The following is a 22,800-nucleotide window of genomic DNA, read 5'->3' as shown; positions in this document are numbered from 1 at the left end:
CCCCCCACTTCGTGGTTAAAGGAGGGAAAATAGCCCTCTTGTTAGAATAGGACAAGTGGCATCCCCTTATAAATAAGTGGGACACCTCACAAGAAAATAACAAATATAGATTTATTCTTTTAAGGCCTACTGTTCCATTAAATGGGCTCTACTGTAGGCCCATTAAATGCTTATTGCATTACAAACAAGCCCAATTAACTTGGGGCATGTTGTTCACTAAACTAGATTACAGACCTCTTTCTTTACTAAATGTTTCAGCCCACCAATAGAACTAACTAACCAGGCTTAAAGAAAGCCCTTTTTCTTCTTTATTATTATTTTTTTAAGTTGTATCTAGGAGTATCTTAATAACCTGCTCCAAGTCCAGCAAACTTAAGGACCTAACACACCATAAGCCCAACTAAGTAGATGGCCTCTTTTTGGAATCAGCTGCTTCCTAAAGCCTCTATTGTTTTTCCAATCCTTTCACAATTAGGACAAGCATTTTGAGCATGGATAGAAAATAAATCAGCACACGTTGGCGAAAGTGGACTCAATTCATGTACCTCTTCCACAGAAAGAAATACAATTCCTCTTCCAACTGGGCCAGCTTCTTAGAAGATCTATCAAAGACAGGGTTCAAAAATCTATGGTTGCCATCTAGAGGAAGCCCTAGATATTAAGTGGCCACTTAGACATTGCACAGCCAAAATTTTTGCATATCTAACAATAAGGTTGTGTTTGGTTTGAAGGAAAAAATAGGGAAAGGAAAGGAAAGGTAGGGAAACACATACAAGGTCTGTAAAGGTTTCCCTACCTTTCCCTACATTTTCCTTTAAACAAAATATAACCTAATTGCCTCACCCAAGGAAATTCCTGCAATGCAACTTTTCCCAAGGTTTACTTTCAATTTGAAAGGTTCTCAAATGCATTTGATCAAAAGGTGAAGGCTTCAACCCCTTTCCCTTACCTCACAAAAGATGATAATATCATTGCAAATTGCAAGCTGCAAACAAGTCCTATTGCTTCCAACTCTTCATTCTCTTGCTAGAACAACTTTATTTGCCCTAGAATCAAGTGATTAAGAACATCAACGGAAAGTGTAAGAACAAAAAAAGGTCATTTACTTAATCCCCTATAGTTTCACCTAGTTACTAAGACACCCCTATAGGTTGCTTATAACCATGACACTAGTTTGCAATTGTATTACTTAATTACTCACTTAGTAGACAGGATTGCAAAATAACATTTCTGCCACTAATGTCTGTTCACCCTGAAGCAAAATGTCTACTTTGACACTAGTTAAAACCCAGCATAGTGAGTGTCTGTTTGATTGGGTGGTCAAAGAAAAGGAATAGTGGAGAGAACTACAAACCATAATGAGAATAAGTGTGTAACCTATGCTCTTCCAGTTGTTTAGAAAATCACTCTGAAAATCGAGACTAGCCTAGTAATCCAGCCAGCGTCCAATCTTGACTGGGGAGATAAAAAACCTCCATTGCAGCTAACGAGTTTGAGTTCGCCATCATTTCAGCTGTTACCGAATCCCCTTCCCCTATAAAGCCTGAGTGCATTGCCAAAATCCTTCCATTTTCATCCCTTGCTACACCTCCAATGCCAGAGAGTCCAGGATTACCCATACTATACCATCAAAATTCAATTTCCACCACCCTCTAATTGGGGGAATCCACTCCTTTGCTATTCTTGTCTTTCTTGCTGAGGACGCTGCAACTGCCCCCAAATTTCTAAGGATATCATCAAGTGTAAACTCAAAGAACATATCCAAAGTCTTCACCCAAAATGAAACTCTCATTGTAATGACTTCAATCAACTCCTTTCTTTTTATTCAAAAACTCTTGCATTTCTTTCTTCCCACAATGACCAAATAGCTGCAGCTCTTGTACACTTCCACATTATTCTACCCCTCCTTGTTGGGCATTTAACCACTTAGGAGCCAGACAATCTATCCAAGCTACCAAGAGGATCCCACCTGCAACCAAAAAGGAGAGGAGATTAATAGTTTAAAAGCAGTGTCACCATTCAATTTGCACAAGATGCACCAGCTACAAGAAAGAGGAGAGCTTGGACTTTTCTTTTGTAACACATCATAGGCATTGATGCTTCCATGAAAAACTCCCAACAAAAAGCAATAACTTTTAGTGGGATAGGTGCACACCAAACTTCTTCACTGTTTTTAAGACACTTGTTGGTAGCTTAAAAAGAGATAGGAAGTAGACCGGTATTATGGTAGTGAGGACAGCACATTCCTAATCAGTGTGAGTTTCCACCCTTGGATAAGTTACTTAGATTTCCATGAAGCTACACTCTTGTCCAATCTTTCTAACATTGGAACCCAAACTGATTTACACCTTGCCCCAATAGAAGAACCACAAATTTGATGGGCAAATTACTAATATTGCACTCCAATATTTCCACCGACTTCTCCACAATAGGAGATTCTCTAACTGTTTTTTCTTTAGAAATGGTGATTCTCCTACCATCATTAATTCACTTTTGAATAAATTAATATGCAAACCTGAGACCATCTCAAAGCAACTTAGAACATGCCTTAGGTGCAAATTTTGGTTCATTGATGCCTTGCAAAAAACATGTCATCAGCAAACTGCAATAATGTGATAGGTACTTGATTTTCCCCCACCTGGAATGCTTGTATAAAGCCTCTCTCATCTACACTCATTGTCAAATGAGTGTTTCCGTGATACACAAATAAGAATGGGGAGAATGGATCTCCCTATCCCAGTCACTGTGAATCATAAAATTTCCCAGGTGCCATTGAACAGTAAAGAAAAAAAAAATGTTTAGTGATACAGACCTTAATCCAATTCCCCACTTGGATCCAAAGTCTGTTCTCATTAGAATGTAATCAAGGAACTTCCAGTTAAATCATAGGTCTTTCTCATCAATCTTGAACATCAGTAGTACCAAAATGACAAGACTTTCATGCTCATATACATCAATGGTTTGAAACCATTTTTCCCTCTTCTCAGTTCTTAGGCACCACCAATAGATAGGGGTGTCAATGGGCTGGTTTTGGTTTGGACCCCGACTAAAGCAAAATCAATTTGGATGGATTGGACGGATTAACAAGACATTGAATTGGACCAGTCCAAACTTAATGGTCCAAAGTATTTATTTGATTGGATTGGACCTGGTCCATCCATAATGAATTTATATTGGATTGGGTTGGATTGAGCCAATATCTAGTCCATTGATAGAAGATAAGAATATAGGTGTCAATGGACCAGGTCTTGGTTAGAATTAATCTAAATTAAAACAAATTTGAACAGATTGGGTGGTCCAAAATGATCCAAAATATTCATTCGATTGGATTCGACCTGGTCCATTTGTAATGGACTCACATTGGACTGGATCAGGTAGGACCAAATCCAGTCCAATTGACACCCCTACCTATAGATATTCTGGACCTCCTCTCTACCCAATTTTTATCCTCAATACAAAAAGGGAAGCTTTTAAATGAACCTTCCTAGCAAAAAGCCCTGATTTTAGGTGGGACAGGTCCACACTAGATATCTTTGACAGGGAAAAGCACCAAGGAGCTGGTGGAAGAGATAGTTTTGAAGAACGAAGAACAGGGAAAGGTGCCAGATGGGGAACTAGTCCAAATTCTGCCAATCAGGAATGGAAAGGTCCAAGAACTTCAGGATATATCAATAGACCCCCTTCCTCAGCTTTGCACACTGCTTCCCATTTGACTAAATTCACCATTTTGGTGTTGTCCCCTAGCTCCCATGAGAGGTCTCTTATCTTATAATCTTTCCCACTCTGTTTGCCATCAAGACAGGGATCCAAAAATCAGAATGGAAGTACACTGGGAGGTTGATGAAGGTAGATCTTATTAGATCTATCCTCCCCCCCCCCCAAAAAAAAAGGCTGCTTTGATCTAGGATTTGAACCTAGTGGGGGATATAAATATTTCATATTCCATAGAAACATAGAGAATTCTAATGTCTGCGAAGCTTTCTATCTCCATCTCCAAACTCAATTTAGGCTAAGGTTGAACTTGTAACATGGTTATAGAACATGTCTTTTCAGATGCTTTAGCCTTGTCTGTTGTATGGGGTACTTATAACAAATTAAATAAATGATAAAAAAAAATAGTTGTTGCTTTTTAACTTTTCATGATATGAGGGAGTGGAACAGAAAAGAAATTACTCAAACAAATGAATTTCTCCAATACTAGATTTCCTGTTTTGATTGTTGGTGTTGGAACTGTGGTTTTTGAATATTGTGGCTAAGCACATTGAGGCAGTTTTTTTTTAATCAATAACTGGAATTCATTAGATCAAAAGAATTTAGTTACAGCGCACAAAAGAGAGATAAACAGGCTTAATTCTCTCCAGGAAGAGAGCAAAAAAGAAAAAGTTACAGAACAGCCCAAAATATTTGATCCCTTCCCACCCCCTGCTTTGCCAAAGCATTAGCAACTGCATTTGTTATTCTCCTGACCCACTGGAACTTGATTTCCAGTTCTCTAGTTAACCAATTAATCTCCCGCCTCTCATTAGCATATTTCCAAAGTCCACTACCTTCTTGTAACCAACTTAAGACCAGCTTTGAGTCCCCTTCAATGACTAATTTTTGTATATTCAGTTCCTTAGACTTCCTTATACCCTCCGGTACTGCATAGACCTCAGCTTTGAGAGAGTCTCCAACCCCAATGGGAGCTGAATACAAAGCGAGCACCTTCCCATCCTCATCTCTAAAAATCCCTCCTACACCTAATGGACCTGAATTTCCCTCACTACTTCCATCAAAGTTTAGCTTTATAAGTCCACTTCTTGGTGGTGACCACACAGGACAAACTAAAGAGCAGGCAGGAGCAGAATTTGCCACCTCCAGCCAGCTATTCTGCAACATATCCGTAGAAATATCAACAAACAGGTCCAAGGATTTCAGCCAATGTACCACCCTCATGGTTACTACTTCAATAAGGCATTCTTTACTTCTTTCAACTTCAAAGAAAATTCTGGTGTTCCTTTCCTCCCAAAGAGTCCAACAAACAGCAGCCCTCACACATCTCCACATTTATCCTTCCCCTTTTGTTTGGCCAACCAAAGAACAAGGGGCTAAACAAACTTTGAATGTTTGGCAGTGGGGTCCACCTGCAACCAAAAGAGAAAAAAAACCATTCCCAAAGATCAGTAGCAAAAGGGCAAGAAACTAATAAGTGGTAAAAGCTTTCACCATTAGCCTAGCAAAGAATGCACCAATTCAGAGACAAACAACAAAAAAGCCTTTTTCTTTGGAGTATGTCACAACTCACAAGTATCACATGATTACATCTTCTGAGGAAGGCTTCCCAACAAAAGGCTCCAATCCGTAGAGGAATCGGCTCACCCCAAAATCCTTAACTGGAGAATTTTGTGCAAATGGACTAGATAAAAGCAATAGGGACTTGAAGGAGGCACAAAAGAAGGTTCCAGAGGGAGTTAGGGTTCATAGTCTCTTATCCCTCTCAAAGAGGGATCCAACACCACCCGGTCTAAGATCTGAACCAGACTCATGACATTTTCAACCTCTACATCCCTTAAGCCTCTTCTAAGCCCCAGATCCCAATCAAACCCAAAATTAGACTGAGAAGGAACTAGAAAACTAGACGACCCTTAAACCAGGAGAGTGAAAACAAGGACGGGAATTGGTCTTTTAAAGGTATCTCACCCACCCAAATGTGCTCCCAAAACTTTACATGATTCCTAGAGCAAAGGTCATACTTGATGTGTTGCAAAAAGGAAGAATGGCATGTATAGATTTCCAAGGAGAGGCACCAAAAGACCTTGCCAAAGTCCCAGTGTCCCAACCATCATCTACCTAACCATGAATACTTAAAATTACCCTCGTCTAGAGTTTATCCCTCTCACCTCCCAACCTCCACAACCATTTGCCCAACAAGGCTTCATTTTTCCTCTGAATGTTACCTAAACCTAACCCTCCATCAGCCCTAATCCTAGAGACTAGTTCCTAATTCACCCTGTGATCCTTTCTCTCATCCCCCGATACCCACAAGAAATATTTCATCAACTTCTCCAAACTCCTACTTATCTTCACTGGGATCCTAAAAACTTATAAATAATACACAGGCAAACTAGCTAGTGTAGACTTAATCAAAATAATTCTACCACCTAAAGATAAATAATTTGTCTTCCAAGAGGCCAACTTCTTAGCAAATCTATCAATTATGGGGCTCCAAAAGCTCTCTTTCCTCAGGTTATCCCCTAAGGGCATCCCCAAATAGTCCAACAACCACTGAGACACAGTACAACCAAAAGCTTCAACCCTCTCCAATATAGCTCTCTTCCATATTGATCCCCACCACACAGCTCTTATCAAAGTTCACCTTCATATTTGACATTTGTTCAAACACTTGAATCACCAACTTCGTTTTTGGCCCATCTCACATCTTCCCCCTCATAGAACAAAAATGTATCATCAGCAAACTATAAATGGGTGTTGGGAATGTTGTCTTTTCCAACTCTCCATCCCCTCACAAGACTTCTCAAATCTGCTTTCTCACCCCAACACTTCAACGATCAAGGTGAAAAGAAATGGAGAGAGGGGGTTCCCTTGTCTAATTCCCCTAATAGCTGAGAAGTAATACCTTTCCATTTATCAGGGTGGAGTAATGACAAGTCTCTATACAAATCAGGATCCATTTACACCATTTCTCCCCAAAACCAAAGCAATTCAACACTTGCATTAAAAAAGACCAATCAACCATATTGTAAGCCTTCTCTAAACCCAACTTGCACGCAATCCCTTTCCTCCTTGTTCTCCGCATATCCTCCACACACTCATTGGGAATTAGAATTTGATCCACAACCTGCCTATTTCCAACAAAAACCCCTTGATTCTATGAGATTAGCTTTGGAAGCACCACTCTAATTCTTCTAGACAAAACCTTCACAATGATTTTATACAAGCTATTAACCAAACTGATGGGTCTAAATTCTCTTGGATGACTTACTCCCACTTTCTTTGGGACCAAAGCAATAAAAGTTGAGTTCAAGCACATTGAGGCAATTGAAGGAAGAGAATGAGAAGTATGGGCAGTCTCAAGACATAAGGATCATGGATCATGGTTGTTGTGTGTCTTCTTCTGGTTTGGCTGCTGGTGCACCTAGATTTCAAAGTTATGGATTAATTTTGACTTTGATTCTAGTGTTTTGATTATGATAGACATTTTATGACAGACACTATTCACCATGCCAAATATAATGAGCTCATCTAAGGGATAAGGCTTTGTTGAGTTGAGTTAGGACAAGTTTGTATGGTTTGACTTATGGTTTGACATGGTGCTAGCCCCAAGAAAGGAATGAATGCATTCAACCTGCAAGAGAAACCAAATCACATCTGCATGCATGCTCATTCCTGGGAGGTAGGCAAAGGGATTTGAGCCTTGAAACTTGAAAGACAGCCAATACCTCAAAATTAAGGTGTTTAGATACAGATACAGAAGTGGACATTAATACGGGAACTAGAGATGTTACTCTCTTTTTCTTCAGACCCAAGACACAGATACTAATACCCCCATTCATTATGGTAGCATATCACTTTTCTATACTTGTACATCATCAAATTTAATAAAGTTTTTTTGTGAAAATTTTAATAAGATTCTAAAACTTATTATTTTTCCATGGTATGATTTGTTATAATGTAGCAATTACATGTTTTAGAAACCATGCTATAAAGCATAGGAATAAGGAAAAAAATATAGGGGACAAATAAAAATAGTTTTTATAAAGATCCAGAGGAGCAAAATAAATGGCAAGTGGCATGCACCTTTGTCTAGTATAGAATAAAACGCAATAGCCAACTAGCAATATGAAGCATGTATAAGCTAGGATAAAGATCCAAAATATATGGTAACCATGATGTACCCAAAGCATTGAGTAAATGTTGAGTTGAAATAATGTTTGGAAGCTTAGCCTCAACTTTCAATAATTAATATCAACAATTCAACATCTCATCTTGCCACTATAAATTACTGAATCTGACATGTCTCCAGGTTGCTATAACATATTTAAAAACCATCCATCCTGAAATAAATTTCGCAACCTCAAGAATCTTCTACAGCATACCCTTATTAGCATATTAATGATTACTATAGAAATAATCGTGTTATTCATATTTGAACTTACTGCAGCTCTCGATGCATCATTGGAAGCCAGTGCAACATCCAACAATAAAAGGCATATGTGAAGAGCTGTTGTCTGCACATAGGAAAATGATTACGAAAGCAGGACAACTATCAAATCAAACACATTTGTGAAAAAAATTATGATACCTCATCTATAGGTTCTATATTTTGGTATAATGCTTCCAGAACTTGCAGTGCATTTGCATATTCATGAAGATGGAACAAGATAACTGCCTGAATTCACCAATTGAGAATGTATTACCAAACCAGGAAGCAACAAAACATTTGAAGATATCCTTTAAGACAAATATAATATAAACTATCTACAAAATGATAAAAACATGCATATATCAACAGAACATACAGTGTTTAATGTTGCAACAGAAGTGTCAAATTCATCTGTATAGGCAATACTGGCACTATTTGTAGAAGAAAACTGATGTGGCGTAGTGCTACTTCCTTTGGATCCTGGAACAACATTAGTTCCAAGATTTCCAACAGCCTCTACCTGTTCGCCAGATGCACGAGCAAGCTCTTCACTTCTCCTCTGCACCATCATCACAGAAATGTAGCAGAAGGTAAGGGCAGTAAAAAAAAATGTACATCTATAACCCTCTCCCTCAAGTGTATCATATTAATTTATAAAGCTTAGCACGATATTAGGTGGCAGGCTTCAATGCCACGCTGTTATGCATGCAGAATTATATGATAATGCACATATACATGTGTTTGCTTAAATATCAAATATCTAAAGCATAGTTCACTTTTCTTACACTAATAAATTCTTATAATCCACATGTATTGCCGATACCAGTGTTTTCAACCCATCAGTGACCTGGTCACAGTCCCTGTTTAGGTCAACCTCTAGACTGCTATGTAACAAATACCCATTGACTTCAGTCAATGACATGTCATGTCGGACAATTGAACCGTTGACCTATCTGGCCCATTAAAAGGGTTATTGGGATTTTTCCTTTTTTTTTTCCTTTTACAGTGATGGTGTCATGGACTGACCCATTGACCCAGATGGTTGAACTGCTGCCCCGTTGACCCGGAGGGTAAACAGTTCGACCTCCGGGATAGATTCTAAAATACTGCCCAACACAACAATACTCTATGGTCAACCATATTTGTTAGATTAATCAGGCAAAGTTACAAAAGTTGATGTGATGTGAAATAGTTAGAACAAGCAATAAGGAATAGAAACAACAGACCTAATGTAAAAGATAATGTCATGAAAACTAGTTTCTCAAAAATGCATCTCAAAGAAATAACTACAATCAGAAGAAAAATCTTACTCAATAACAATTATTCAGATAACCACATTGTTCACTTCAGGATAGGAGTACAATTTGGATCAGGTTGGTCAAGCCGGATGTAATTGAATTTCTTCAAATTGGGAAACCCAACTTGCAGCCCTACTTTAGGAGCCAAGAATATAGCATTCATGGTACCAAAAAAAATGATTCATGTAGACACGTATAACTAACGCTTATTAACTGGAAAAAAAACATATTATACCATCCATGGGATCTGAAACTGGTTAATGAAGCATTAATTACACAGCACATTACACTTGATATAGAGAAAAAAGATTGCTCTTGTCATGTTGCAAGATAATAAAACTGTATGACAGTCCTAAGAAGAAATTATCCATGCACAATGTTGCATAATTTCACCAAGCAGAGAAAAAAGGAAAGAACTAAGCATCATCCAGAAACACCATGTGAACCACTGCTTTCATTGAATTCACATACCTTAACCTTATTGAGCACTTCAAGTAGTTTCCTTGGATCTGAACAACCATCACGAAAGTATTCTGCAACCGCAATATTATGAAGAACCTGCAAAAGCACACACAATATTAAAAAAATGAACAGTTGGTTAAGGAAAAAAGCATAACATTCAGCCTTTTCAACCTCGTACAAGTCAGGCAAGTTTTATCCTCAATTAAGGCATTACAAAACTCAATAATAAACCCCAGTACTAACAAACACAGAACTCAACGATTCTATTAAATATAAGATCACAAGCACTGCTGCATTAAGGCATTAAAGAATTGCTAAAAGTTGTGCTTTTGAAAAATCTATATGATTTTTTCTCCCTGTTCCTTAATCATTTTTCTGTCATCTATCAAGATTAAGCATTACTGGTGAAATTCATTCATCTGCAATTCTATTGGTCATCTGTGAAAAGAGATGTGAAGTTTGCAAATTGCAGCCTAATTTGCATTAATCACCACCAGATTTTGTCATAAAAAATAGAATACTCCGAGACCCAATTGCACACCTTGACTCATAAGATTCACTGTTCCCCAGTAATGCATGTGTTTGTGACCTATCAACTCTAGTAAAGATATTATCTGAACAACACAATCTATAATAAAAAAAAAAAAAAAGAGAAAGAGAGAATATACAAGAAGCAGTGTTTTTCCCTTCTTTTGAATCTCCAAAAAAAAGTGTTTTAAAAACTGAACCGGTGACTGACCCGACCCAGTTTTCCTCCAGGTGATGGGTCACCAGTTCGACTGTCCAGGTTGAGTTGAACAGGCCAGACCATCAGATGATCTAATACAATTTAAATTTGAATTTTTAATTGTTAACGATCCAGGTCAACAATTTTTTATCAGTTGTTTTTTAAAACCTACCGAGTTTGGGGTAAAACAGACCCATCATTGTCTCCTAGTGACAGTTTGACCAGCCTGACTGTCTGGGTCAACAACAGGTTGCAAACTTTTTTTTCTTTTGAGAAAGCTAATGGGGTGTGCCAGGCCCATGCAGTAATGCAACACATGGGCGATGCACGAAGACCCCAGTAGCAAGCTACTGTGATGGGTTTCCCTCGCTTGAAAATTTAATTAATATCGTGTGGGCCAATACTACACTTGATAACAACAGGTTGCAAGCATTGATAAAAAGAATGACCAATAAGATCCAGTATGGGACACTTTTCCTTTGATTAAGGAGCACCACCTAACTCAAACTTATGGTATTTATCATTCAGGACCTTTATATTATTTTCTTTCACATATAGCTGTTTTTTTTTATAATTGAAATAATTTTATTAAACAGCAATAGACAATAGTACAAAGTCCCCAAGGAAAGGCACGGGTTGCAACCTCTCCGGGTAGTTAAGTATAGATTTCCAAATTAATAACAACTTACATAGAAGCACAAAAAAGATCTTCCCTAGAAACCCCTGTTTGGCTAAAGCATCAGCCAAAGAATTAGCAAACCTACTAACCCATTTTACCTCAACTCTCATATTGCTGGTTAACCACTTTACTTTTTTTATGAGATCTTTGTAGCACCAAATGGTGGTATCCAAGTTTAGGAGCCACCGTGTTACCACCTGAGAGTCCCCTTCAACTAGGAGATGCTCCACCCCAAGCTGGTTGGCGATCTGAATTCCTTGTACTGCAGCAAGGATTTCTGCCCTTGTGGAATCCCCCACTCCCACCGGTCCTGAGAATAGGGAAATTATGTTGCTGTCCTTATTTCTCAGGATACCCCCTATACCTGAAGGCTCGGGTTTGCCTTGGCTGCTTCCATCAAAGTTCAGCTTGATGACACCTTCCAAAGGCGGAATCCATTCTGACAGAATTCTATCCTTCTTTGTTGAAGTGTTAACTATTACTAGCCAATTCCTCCACAAGTCATCAAAGATATCCACAGTTTTCAGCCAATGGATTGCTCTTGTTAGGATACAATCCTTCATTTCATCTAACCCTCTTTCCTTCTCTAAGAAAATTATTGCATTCCTTTCCTCCCAAAGAGTCCACAGAGTGGCTGCCCTGACACATTTCCACATGACCTTACCTCTTCTAGTGTGCCAAACAAAGACAGATGGGTTGAATAACAAGCTTAAATCGGAAGGCATAAACCACCTACCTCCAAATAAACAAAGGCTCCACCTCTATATAGTTGTAGCAAAGAAACAGGAGATTAGCAAATAGAAACAGTCCTCATTCTTGGCCTTACACAAGGAACACCAATTTGGGGAAAGACAAAGCGAGGGTCTCTTTTTCTGTAAGTTTTCCAAAGTACAAATTTTCCCATAGAAGACTTCCCAGCAGAATAGAGCAATTTTTGGGGGAATAGGTCGCGCCCAGACTTCTTTGACAGGGAATCCTTGGGAAATGGGGTTAGAACTAAGGGATTTTAGAAAACAAGAGCAAGTAAAAGTACCTTTTGGAAGAGGAGTCCAAACCCTTTGATCAGAAGAAGTGGGGTCCAAGCAAACAGATTCTAGTAAATGAATTAGCTCAATAACACAACTCGACTCACCATCCCTTAACCCTCTACGAAACCCAAAGTCCCAGTTTAAAGATAAGGGGTTTAACAGGCTCGGGAGAAAAGTTGCAATTGGCTCATGTTTGTGAAGGGAAATGGAATAGAGCGAGGGGAAACAATCTTTGAGGGGTTGAGTATCCACCCAAATATCCTCCCATAACAGAACAAGCATCATACCTGATGAATCTGAGGAAGCAAGGGAGAATACCATGTATAGCCTTCCAAGGTGTAGTAAGGGTAGCTCGGCGAGATATCCCAGAATCCCAACCATTTCCTGCACAACCATGAATGGTTGCCACCACCTCATGCCATAATCTCTCTCTCTCTCTCTCTCTCTCGGGGCCATCTCCATAGCCACTTCCCTAGAAGGGCTACATTCTTCAGCACTATGTCCCCTATCCCTAAACCCCATTCTTCCTTTGGTTTGCTAACTATCTCCCATCTGATCAAGTGATCCTTTTTCACCTCTCCTAGTTCCCATAGAAAGTCCCTCATTTTCTTCTCTAGTTTCTTAGCCTCCCTTGGAGGAATCCTAAACACTGAAAGGATGTAGGTTGGAAGGTTGGCAAGTGTAGCCTTAATTAAAGTCAGCCTACCCCCTATTGAAATGTAATTTTTTTTCCAAGCCATCAAGCACTTGTCAAATTTCTCCACAATAGGGGCCCAAAAACTACTTTCTTCAGGGTTGGCTCCTAAGGGTAGCCCTAAGTATGTCAAAGGCCAAGAAGAAATATTGCAACCTAAGCATTTCGCAATGGATTTAATCTCCCTATTCTCCAAGTTTACTCCAGCCACACAACTTTTATCAAAATTTACCTTCAAGTTGGAGACCCTCTCAAAAGTACTTATTAAAATCTTAAGGTTCTCCACTTTGCTCAACTCATTCCCTTCACAGAAAATAACAATATCACCATCAAACTGAAGGTGAGTTACTGGAATGCCTCTGCTCCCTATTCTCCATCCCTTTATTTGGCCCTCCTCATCTGCTTTGGAGATCATCCTACTAAAGACATCGCAACAAGTGTAAAGAGGAAAGGGAAGAGTGAATCCCCTTGTCTTAAGCCTCTATTGGTTGGAAAAAAAAGTCCTTAACCACCCCATTCACCAACACTGAATAACAACAAGAGTTTAAGCATCATCTTATCCAATTACACCATTTGTCCCCAAATCCACGTCTTCTCGACATCTCCAGCAGAAAATTCCAATCCACTAAGTCATAGACTTTCTCCAAGTCCAGTTTGCAAACAAATCCTTTCCTGCCCGATCTCCTTATATCTTCCACACTCTCGTTTGCAATAAGGATCTGATCTGTAATTTGTCTATCCTGTATAAAGGCTCCTTGTGCTTGGATAACATGAGAGGGGAGAACTACTTTGATCCTCCTAGAGAGCATTTTTGCCAGAATCTTATAGATGCTTGCCACCAGGCTAATTGGCCGAAAATATTTGGGGTGCCTAGCATCATTTTTTTGGGGAATTAAGGCTATAAAGGTCACATTGATTCCAGGACTCACTAAATGTTTATCCTCAAATTCTCTAAATACTCCAATTAAGTCTTCTTTGACTATGTCCCAACAATCCCGATAAAATGCCATTGTAAATCCATCAGGACCCGGTGCCTTAGCCCTATCCATAGAAAAAATAGTTTGTTTAATTTCCTCTTCCTCAACCATTCTTTCCAGCCATCCCTTATCAGTTTGGTTCAAAGTTGGCCAATTCTCCTCCCCTACTATTAACCGATTCTCTAAGGGTCTTTGAAAGATGAAATTGAAGTGATCCACAATCCTATTGGCAATCTCCTCTTGAGAGATTATCTCCACTCTTTCACATATAGCTGTTATCTAATGAAAAACAATAAACCATCAATATTTTTTTCTGAACACAACAAGTTCAGTTAATATCCTACCAAAAAAATAGTTCAATTATAATAGATTGTCAACTTGATTTATCCCATCTAAAAGAATAGAGTATTGAACCTTTATCTGAATGGTTGCCTTTGTTCTCCCAATTGGCATGGGATTATTGCCTTTCAGACACTTCTCTCCAAAGTTAATGCACAGTGCATGCCATCCTCAATGACAATACAAGCACCCATTAACCACCTCTCCATCACGCACACACACACAGAAAAAAGGCAACACAAACATCTGGAGCTTTCCAAATTTTAGCACTCCTCACTCTGCTATAGTCCTAAATGTTAAAATGTTTGGTTTGGCGCATTCCATCAGTCTTAAGGCTTTTGGTGTATTGGTCAAGCACACAACATTTGGTATCAGAGCCTACCACCACATCTCAAGTTCGAATCATGGAGAGGGCTACCTAGATCAGAGTGAAAGCTACCACTGAAAGGGGTACTTGGAGTAGAGTGAAAGCCACCAAAGGGAAAGGGCTACCTGCTTCCTATTAGAGAATATCAACCTATTCAAGGACCTCAACTAACAGCTTAAGCTTTTAGATTGAATGGTTCTTTGAAAAGGTATCAAAGCCATTTTGACCAAGTGGTCTAGTGTTCGATCCTCGTTACCCCCATTATAATTAAATAAGTTTCAGCACAAGGTATGGGTGGGCCTGTGCTTGTTCACGTTTCAAGCCCAATGGGCTTTCGTGTGAGGGGGTGTGTTAGAGAATATCAACCTATTCAAGGACCTCACCTAACAGCTTAAGCTTTTAGGTTGAATGGTTCTTTGAGACCTCCAGAGTGTGAACCATTGTGGAGAGGGCTATCTACCACTAAAGTGAGAGTTGCCCAGAGTGAAGCCCCCAAGACATCGGCTAAGGGCTATTCTGCCACTTAAGGCTTTTGGTGTATTGGTCAAGCACACGACACACTCCCACATCCAACCCCACCTAAACTTCACATTCGAATTAGATTATACATGATACACCTAGATTTTCTCCCTTTTCTGAACATATGTTTATTGGTCAATAGAAAGTTGCATGACAATTTTTTTCCAAATTGATACCCCCTGCCTCCTGTACTAAGGGTTGTCAACAACATTTGAGCATACCCAATCATTACTCCCACAATTAGTCAATCAAATGGAAGACTTCATCCTAAGAGCTGATTCAAGGTGCCTAATTTGGGGAGAGAGAGTGGGGAGAAACACATGCCAGTAACTCATTTACAGTTTGCAGATGATACCATTCTGCTTTGTGGGAGAGATGGGTTAGATTGGGTTTAGAAACCTAAAATGTTTGGTGCAACTTTTTTAGAGAATGTCAAATCTTAAAATCAACTTTGATAAGAGTTGCATAGCTGAGAGAAATATGGATGATGGGGAGATTGTGAAGTGTGCTAACATTTTAGGGTGCAATGTTGCTCAATGGCCTTTGACTTATTTAGGATTACCTCTAGGAGGGAATCCAAAAGAAGTAGGGCTCTAGAATCCAGTTGTAGAAAGATTTTCTAAGAGACTGACCAATTGGAAAAAAAGGGATACCTCTCCCTGGTTGGAGGAATAACGCTCATTAAATTGGCCCTTCCCAACCTACTAGTTTATTATTTGTCTGTCTTCAAGATTTCGGTAAGAGTGAGGGATTTTTTATGGAATCCAAGGGAGAGGACAGAGGGCAGGGAATAGGTACCAGTAGCAAGGTGCTCTTCCTTTAAGAACAAGATTGGGATTCAGAGATTCTATTAGGGCAGAGCTATTAGCTGTTGTACAAGGAGTACAATTGGCAAACCAATTGGGGGTAGAAAAGTTAATAATTGAAGGGGATTCCAAGGTGGTGGTGGGATGACTGAAAAATCCTAAGGATACCATCTGGGGCTAGTGTTCTACGAAAATGAAATTAAGAAAGTCATGTGGCTGACAAGGAATAATATTTGTTTCTGTACAGTGGGGTGTTAGCCAAACAAGGGGTAAATAGGGAAGAAATGTTTTGGGCTCAACTGTGATTTCTGTAATTTAATTTAGTGTACTTGTAAGCTTCTAGGAGGGGCTGCAGCTCACGCCTCTCCATGAGTTGTTGTACAAAATTACAATTCTAAATCAGGTTATGAATTAATAAAATTTTACTATTACTCATCAAAAAATAATAGTTGTTTCTGTACAGTGGGGTGTTAGCCAAACAAGGGGTAAATAGGGAAGAAATGTTTTGGGCTCAACTGTGATTTCTGTAATTTATTTTAGTGTACTTGTAAGCTTCTAGGAGGGGCTGCAGCTCACGCCTCTCCATGAGTTGTTGTACAAAATTACAATTCTAAATCAGGTTATGAATTAATAAAATTTTACTATTACTCATCAAAAAAAAAGGAGGAAAACAGCTCTCCTAGGGAAATGGATGTGGAGAATGCCGCTAGATAGGGATAAATTGTAAGCAAAAGTGATAGTAAGCGTTCATGGGCTCTTGGACAACGACTAGGATGTTGGAATTTCAGCTAGGGAAAATCGGGCCTCTCCTTGGAAAGCCATCAATGTAGTACTACCACTCTTTTCTCCTTTCATCAGATACAATCTTTGTAGTGGTAACAAAGTTAAATTTTGGGGCCATATTTGGTTGGGATCCTCCTCATTGAAGGAACAATTTCCATTTCACTTTCTTGCTCCAAAAATGAGACCATTTCTAAATTCCTGGTTCCTTCAAATTCAAGTAATGGATTCAACTAGGATTGGGGATTCCGGAGAGGCATAAGAGATTTTAATATCAAGAATGTACTCACCTTACTACAAACATTGGAAGATGTGTTTCTTGATCCCTCTAAGCTAGATAACCAAATTTGGACTTGTACCCCTCTGGGCTCCTTCTCTTGTTCCTCCTTCTTCAAAGCCTTGTCCCAACCCTCCTCTAGCTCTTTGCCTTGTTTTCCAATCAAGGAGGTTTGGTGTAAGCCCATTCCTACTACAATTGGCGCTTTCTGTTGGGGAGTTGTTCATGAAAAGATTAATACTTGTGACTTACTCCAAAGAAAATGACCAAATTGGTGCTTATCCCCCCCATTGGTGTACCTTGTACAAGGCCAATGGTGAGAGCTTCTATCACTTGCTTATCTCTTGTTCATTTACTTCTTTTATTTGGGATTGGTCTCTCACCTTGTTTGGATGCAAGTGGCTCCCCCCAACGAATGTTCAAAGCTTATTGGCTCCTTTCTTCAATTGGCCAAGAAAAGGAGAAGAATTATGTGGAGATGCTTAAGAGCAACAATATTATGGACAATCTACTGATAAAAAAAAATATATTATGGACAATCTGGGAAGAAAGGAACTCTAGAATTTTTCTAGAGAAGGAGAGAAGAAAGGAAGAATTAATGGATTTAATCCTTTTTAGAGTGCTACCAATGATTTAAAAGGCGCGCTCACAGGCGAGGTGCATTTTGGGGTATGCACCTCACCCAGGTCCTAGGCGCACCCCTTTGAAAAGGCACATGCCTAGTGCGCCTTGCGCCTAGGTGTGCGCCTGATGCGCCTTGCGCCTCAGCTCAGGCGTGTGCCTTTTTAAAATTTTGCACTTTTTGCTATTTTTTGAGTCTAATGGTTGGGTCGAGAGACCCTAACATAGATTTGTTCGAGCTTGCCTCGAGGGGTGTGGTACAAAGGTGACTCAGAATCAAGAATGCAATATATTTTACATCACATTAGCTACTTGAAGCAATGTAATTAAGGAAAAAAAGATATTATGAGTTTTACATGCTTGAAAATGCTTTATATGTTTGCTTTTATTTTTAAATTTTCACTTGAATACACTTTACATGTTATGTTTATGTATTTTAATTTTAGATAATAGGCTTTTTTAAACATTTACTTTAAAATTTAAGTTTATATCTTTATTAACATTATGTTTAATATTTTTTGAATTTTTTGCATTTTAAAAAAATGGCATTTTTTTGAATTCTAACTTTTTATTTTTTAGCTTTTTTGTAATTTTGTGCCTTGCTTAAAAAGGTGTGCACCTTGCGTTGCGCCTTGTGCCTCAGGCGCAAATTGGCCCTTGCGCTTTTAAAACACTGAGCAATACATTGGCTGAAATCCTTTAGAAAGTGGAAGGAAGTGGCTGGTTCATGCTCAACTAAACCCATCACCAATTTTTTCTGGTCTCCTCCGAAAAGAGGGTTTACTAAACAAAATTTTGATGGCAGCAGCTTGGGAAACCCAGGTTTATCAGGTATTGGTGGGGTGTTTAGAGATGAGGAGGACAAAATCCTAGCTCTCTACTTGGGACCAGAAGGGGAAGGGGACTTCCTTAGAGCAGAAGTATTGCCACTGATTGAAGCCGTTCAAAGAGCAAAAGACCTGAACATTAGAAACCTGATTGTTGAGGGAGATTCCAAACTGATAGTAAGCTTTTTATAAGGAGAAGATTCAAAATTCTGGATCTATAGCAATGAAAAGAAGAAAGTAAGGTGGTTGACAAGAGATATGGAAATCTCCTTCAATTGGGTTAAACGTTGTGCTAACTCATTAACTGATGTATTAGAAAAACAAGGGGTGGGGAGAGAATCTTTTTTTTCCGGGCACTCTTGTAATTGAAGGAAAGCTGGGGGAGAGATAAGAGGTTTTATCTCTCATTGACTGAATCTTCTTTCTCTTGTAATTTTATCTTGTACACTTTTGATCTATTAATGAATTGAAATATTGCAGTTCTTGATAAAAAAAATTGCTCTTAACCCTATTGAGACATACAACTACCACAGACTCCTACATTTTTCTTTTCGTTTATTATAACAGTTCTGACTTTTATAGGTGATAATAAAGAAAAATAATAGAAAGTTCAATTTGCTTCAATACAATAATAGAAAGTTCAGTTGACCAACTCTTAGAAGTTCTGTTACATTTCTCCCCGTGATGTATCCGCCACCAGAACATCCTCAATGCGCCTTCCTTTACCAAGCCATCTACTAGCCCATTGGCAGACTGTGGTACCCATTTAACAGTTACTCTCAAGTCCTTCGTAATCTCTATCATTTCCCTGATTGCATATCTATGCCTCCAAAGAAAATGAAAGAGACTACAGATCTCTTTCCTTTCAACTTAGAAGGAGAATGTTATGATCTTGCATCAGAAAAGTAGGACAATCAACAGAATTAGACAAAACAAACAACAAAACCACATGCTAGATCCTACACACCTCACAAGCTCATCAGACATCAAGAAGTATGCTGGTAAATCTTTAACTCCATCTGGAATCACAGCTCAACTCAACTCAACTAAACCTTGTCCCAAACTATATGAGGCTGGCTACATGAGCCCTGTTCTGCCATTCTCTCCATCTGGAATAACATAAAATCCCACAGATATAGAGAGAAAGAGATCACAATCATACTTTCTAAAAGCTCCAGGATACTTTTTTTTTCACCTTTGAGACCACAACAATCGGTTATTGATACATTTTTCCCTTAAAGAATGCTCTAGGATAACCCCCACTCTTACAAATCTAGTTGGAAAGTAACTACAGTAACGTCTATAGTTTATTATATTCATCTATTTTGAAGGTGGTTTTGTTTTTTTTTTTTTTTGATAAATAGGTTGGTTTCTTTTTTTTTTTTAAGGTAAGAAAACATTGTATTAAAAACAATAGAAAGAATCAGTGTGTAAAAGTAAACCCCCGCCCATGTACATCATAATGCCATGTATGGAGCAAAACAAAAGACAATCACGATTACAAGATAGAAAATCAAGTAATCGACTATAACCAAATAAGGTATCATAGTAAAAAAAGAGAGAGAGAGAGAGAGAGAGAGAGATTTTACTCCCTGAAGTCCTTGTGTGCAGAGGAGACCATTCCCATCACATTTCTGTGGACTCAATCAGAATATTAGCTTTTTCTCTGAAAAGTTCTATAGTTTCCTTCACTCCAAAAAAGCCCACATGAAAGCCAAAGGAAATGTCTTCCAAATGATATGTACTCTTTTACTTAAACCTTTGGGCCTCCAACCAAAGAAAAATTACAAACAGTCAAGGGGACACAAACACACATAATGAGGTCTAAAGAAGACCCACAATATAGATAGGAACAAACAAAAGGCCCCACTACAGAAAGGGAAAATACAATAAAAACATAAAACCATGGCCCCTATGCGGCTATGCCAATGAGTAAGTTGTGCTAATATATTGAATTTGAGACCAATTTTATAAGTTCTCTTATCATTAGAGCATCGACTATATTAATGCTTAATGGCATCAAGCACCTCTTACCTCAATCATATCCAAACTCTGTTCTGAAATTTTAAACTTGAAAGATCTTCCATTGTCAAAACACCATATAGGTTTCAGGTTACACAAGACCAGACTATTTTATTTCTTGTCTGTAAGTAAGGTAACTGCGTTTTCATCAAAATATCCTCACCTCAAATGATACGTCTACTTTTCATCAATCAAGAGAAAATTACGATATTACCTATTCATACTTTTAATTATTGTAACCTTCCTTTCCTTCTTGCTCCCTAGTTTCCTCAGCTACAACTTTCATGTAAATGACTTAAAAACTAGAAACTTATTCCCCAAAAGCACAATTCGTGGAGCCTTGTAAGCACCACTGTTAATGTCTATGCTCTTAATTTGCAAACTCCACTCTTGGTAAAATATACTCTATCGAGCTGAACGCTAATAATAGCATAAGAGATTCTTAATGGGAGATATTGGATGACGTTCATGTAGCCCGACTCTATAAAGATATCAAAGTTTTCAATTGAGGGACAACGAATCCTAACGAGCAGAGTTAGAGACAAAATGAACGCCAAAAGCAGAAAATTAAAAAAAAAAAAAAAAAGATTTTATTTCCTTCCGCCAATGTATAAACTAAATATTTAACAGTAAACAGCAACATTGGATGCACCTTAGGAGGATCAGAAAAGGATCCCGCCAACATCAGCCCAAAAGAGTCAAAAAGAGACCCGAATTTTTCAAAATGAATCAAAAAGGAAGATGAAATCTTTTGAGTTCGGTAGTTAATCTAACGGGACACCGACTAGTAATAACGATTAAAACTTCCAGAGCCTCACCTTTGGATCATCTTCCTTCTTCTGCAAAAGCTGATTCAAGACATCGATGCATTCCGCAAATCTCCGCGATTGAAACAACAAAGAAGCCTCCTTGGCGAGCCCGGCCGTGACAGAAAGAAGACCATCTTCATCTGCCGAAGAACCATCCCTACTTACAGCAGCCGACGACGATAAATCTCGCGTATCCATTCCCAGATCGAACAAGCTACGATCAAAAAACAGGACTTGAAAGCCAAAACCCCTGATTTATCTTCTCGAATCTAGTCCAGATGGCGTCAAACCCGCTTCCGCCTCTGTACAGAGTGTCGAAGGGTTTCCTCTTCCATCCCAGGCTCGAAATGAAGCAGATTAGACTACTGAGACGCTAGGGTTTCAAATAATCTTGTCCTCAGATACCTCCGATTTGCAGTGACATAGAAAGCGATGGGTTGAGCCCTACTAGGGATTAGATTGAGCGAAGGAGAGAGAGCGAGAAGAGTAATCGGAATTAGAAAGAGAAGAAGAGAGGTTTTCCGCTTTTAGACTTTTCCTTTCTGCTCGTTGGGTTTCGGTCTCAAGTTTTGAGTTTCTGATGATTTCAGTGGATCAGCAGTGAAAGAAGCACTCTTGGACCTTAAAAACCGGATGGAGCCACTTGAGTGGCCTTGGGTTCGACCCCTTCCGCTCCTGGTTCGGGCCACATGAGCTCTCGTTAGTCGTTATGCCATAGACCAACCCCAACCAGGTTCTACGCAACGGATTGACAGAATCACAGAGCTCAACGGCCTTCAGGTACCCGCTCATTATCAATTGATGACTTCTTTGCTACCTGGAAGTGGGGCTGCAAGCGGATGCGGATGGAATCGAATCGGATATTCCAAGATCCAAATCCGATTCATTATACTCGGATACGAAGAGGATTCTATATCATGAACCCAAAAAAAAAAAAAGACTGAATACAAATTTGAAGAGTTCAGATGTGCTATCAAGTATCAATTGGACGCACCTAACATGGTCCAACCAACAACCACCCACTGCAACTGTACATTGGGAATACCTCTCTATGAATGACAAGGGAGATGTAGTTAATGTACGGTTGCAATGGTTTATTGGAATAGTATTGGAAGCAATTTGTTCTCTCCACCCAAATTTGAAGCATATATATAATTGAATATAATTGGTTCATATTAGATTGGATAGAAGTGGTCCAATCACCATTAAATGAATTGAATTTAAATTTAGACAAACAAATACCATTCCAGTTGTAGCCTATTTGGAAGTGCTCAACTTAAGAAGCTTACATTACAGCTTCAAAGTATCATAAAAGCAACATACATGTTGGGATACACTTTGGATTCATACGGATATAGTGAAAAAAAAAAGTAATAATACGTTACAAAAACTCAAATGAATTCCAAAAATATATTAATAAAATTA

General features: G+C 38.8%; 1 protein-coding gene and 1 pseudogene across 1 annotated transcript in view; both read right to left on the bottom strand.

Annotated features, from left to right (window-relative positions):
- LOC148869465 (uncharacterized) overlaps positions 1 to 22,143 on the bottom strand; it is a 28,280-nt gene extending 6,137 nt beyond the window's left edge. Inside the window, exons 1-5 of the mRNA XM_088970706.1 lie at positions 21,385 to 22,143; positions 9,913 to 9,999; positions 8,520 to 8,702; positions 8,303 to 8,389; positions 8,157 to 8,228 (exon numbers count right to left, since the gene is read on the bottom strand). Coding sequence (XP_088826832.1) covers positions 8,157 to 8,228; positions 8,303 to 8,389; positions 8,520 to 8,702; positions 9,913 to 9,999; positions 21,385 to 21,573 — 618 coding nt within the window. The 5' untranslated portion in view covers positions 21,574 to 22,143. The remainder of the gene's footprint in view (positions 1 to 8,156; positions 8,229 to 8,302; positions 8,390 to 8,519; positions 8,703 to 9,912; positions 10,000 to 21,384) is intronic.
- Positions 10,912 to 11,064, bottom strand: LOC148869466 (U2 spliceosomal RNA; annotated as a pseudogene).
- Positions 22,144 to 22,800: the final 657 nt, after the last annotated feature.

The sequence above is a fragment of the Nelumbo lutea genome, chromosome 2, assembly GCF_056320005.1.
Source record: "Nelumbo lutea isolate HS-2025 chromosome 2, American lotus-T2T, whole genome shotgun sequence".
Lineage (NCBI taxonomy): Eukaryota > Viridiplantae > Streptophyta > Magnoliopsida > Proteales > Nelumbonaceae > Nelumbo > Nelumbo lutea.
The sequence above is the reverse complement of the archived record's forward strand: the minus strand, read 5'-3'. Positions and strand labels throughout refer to the sequence as shown.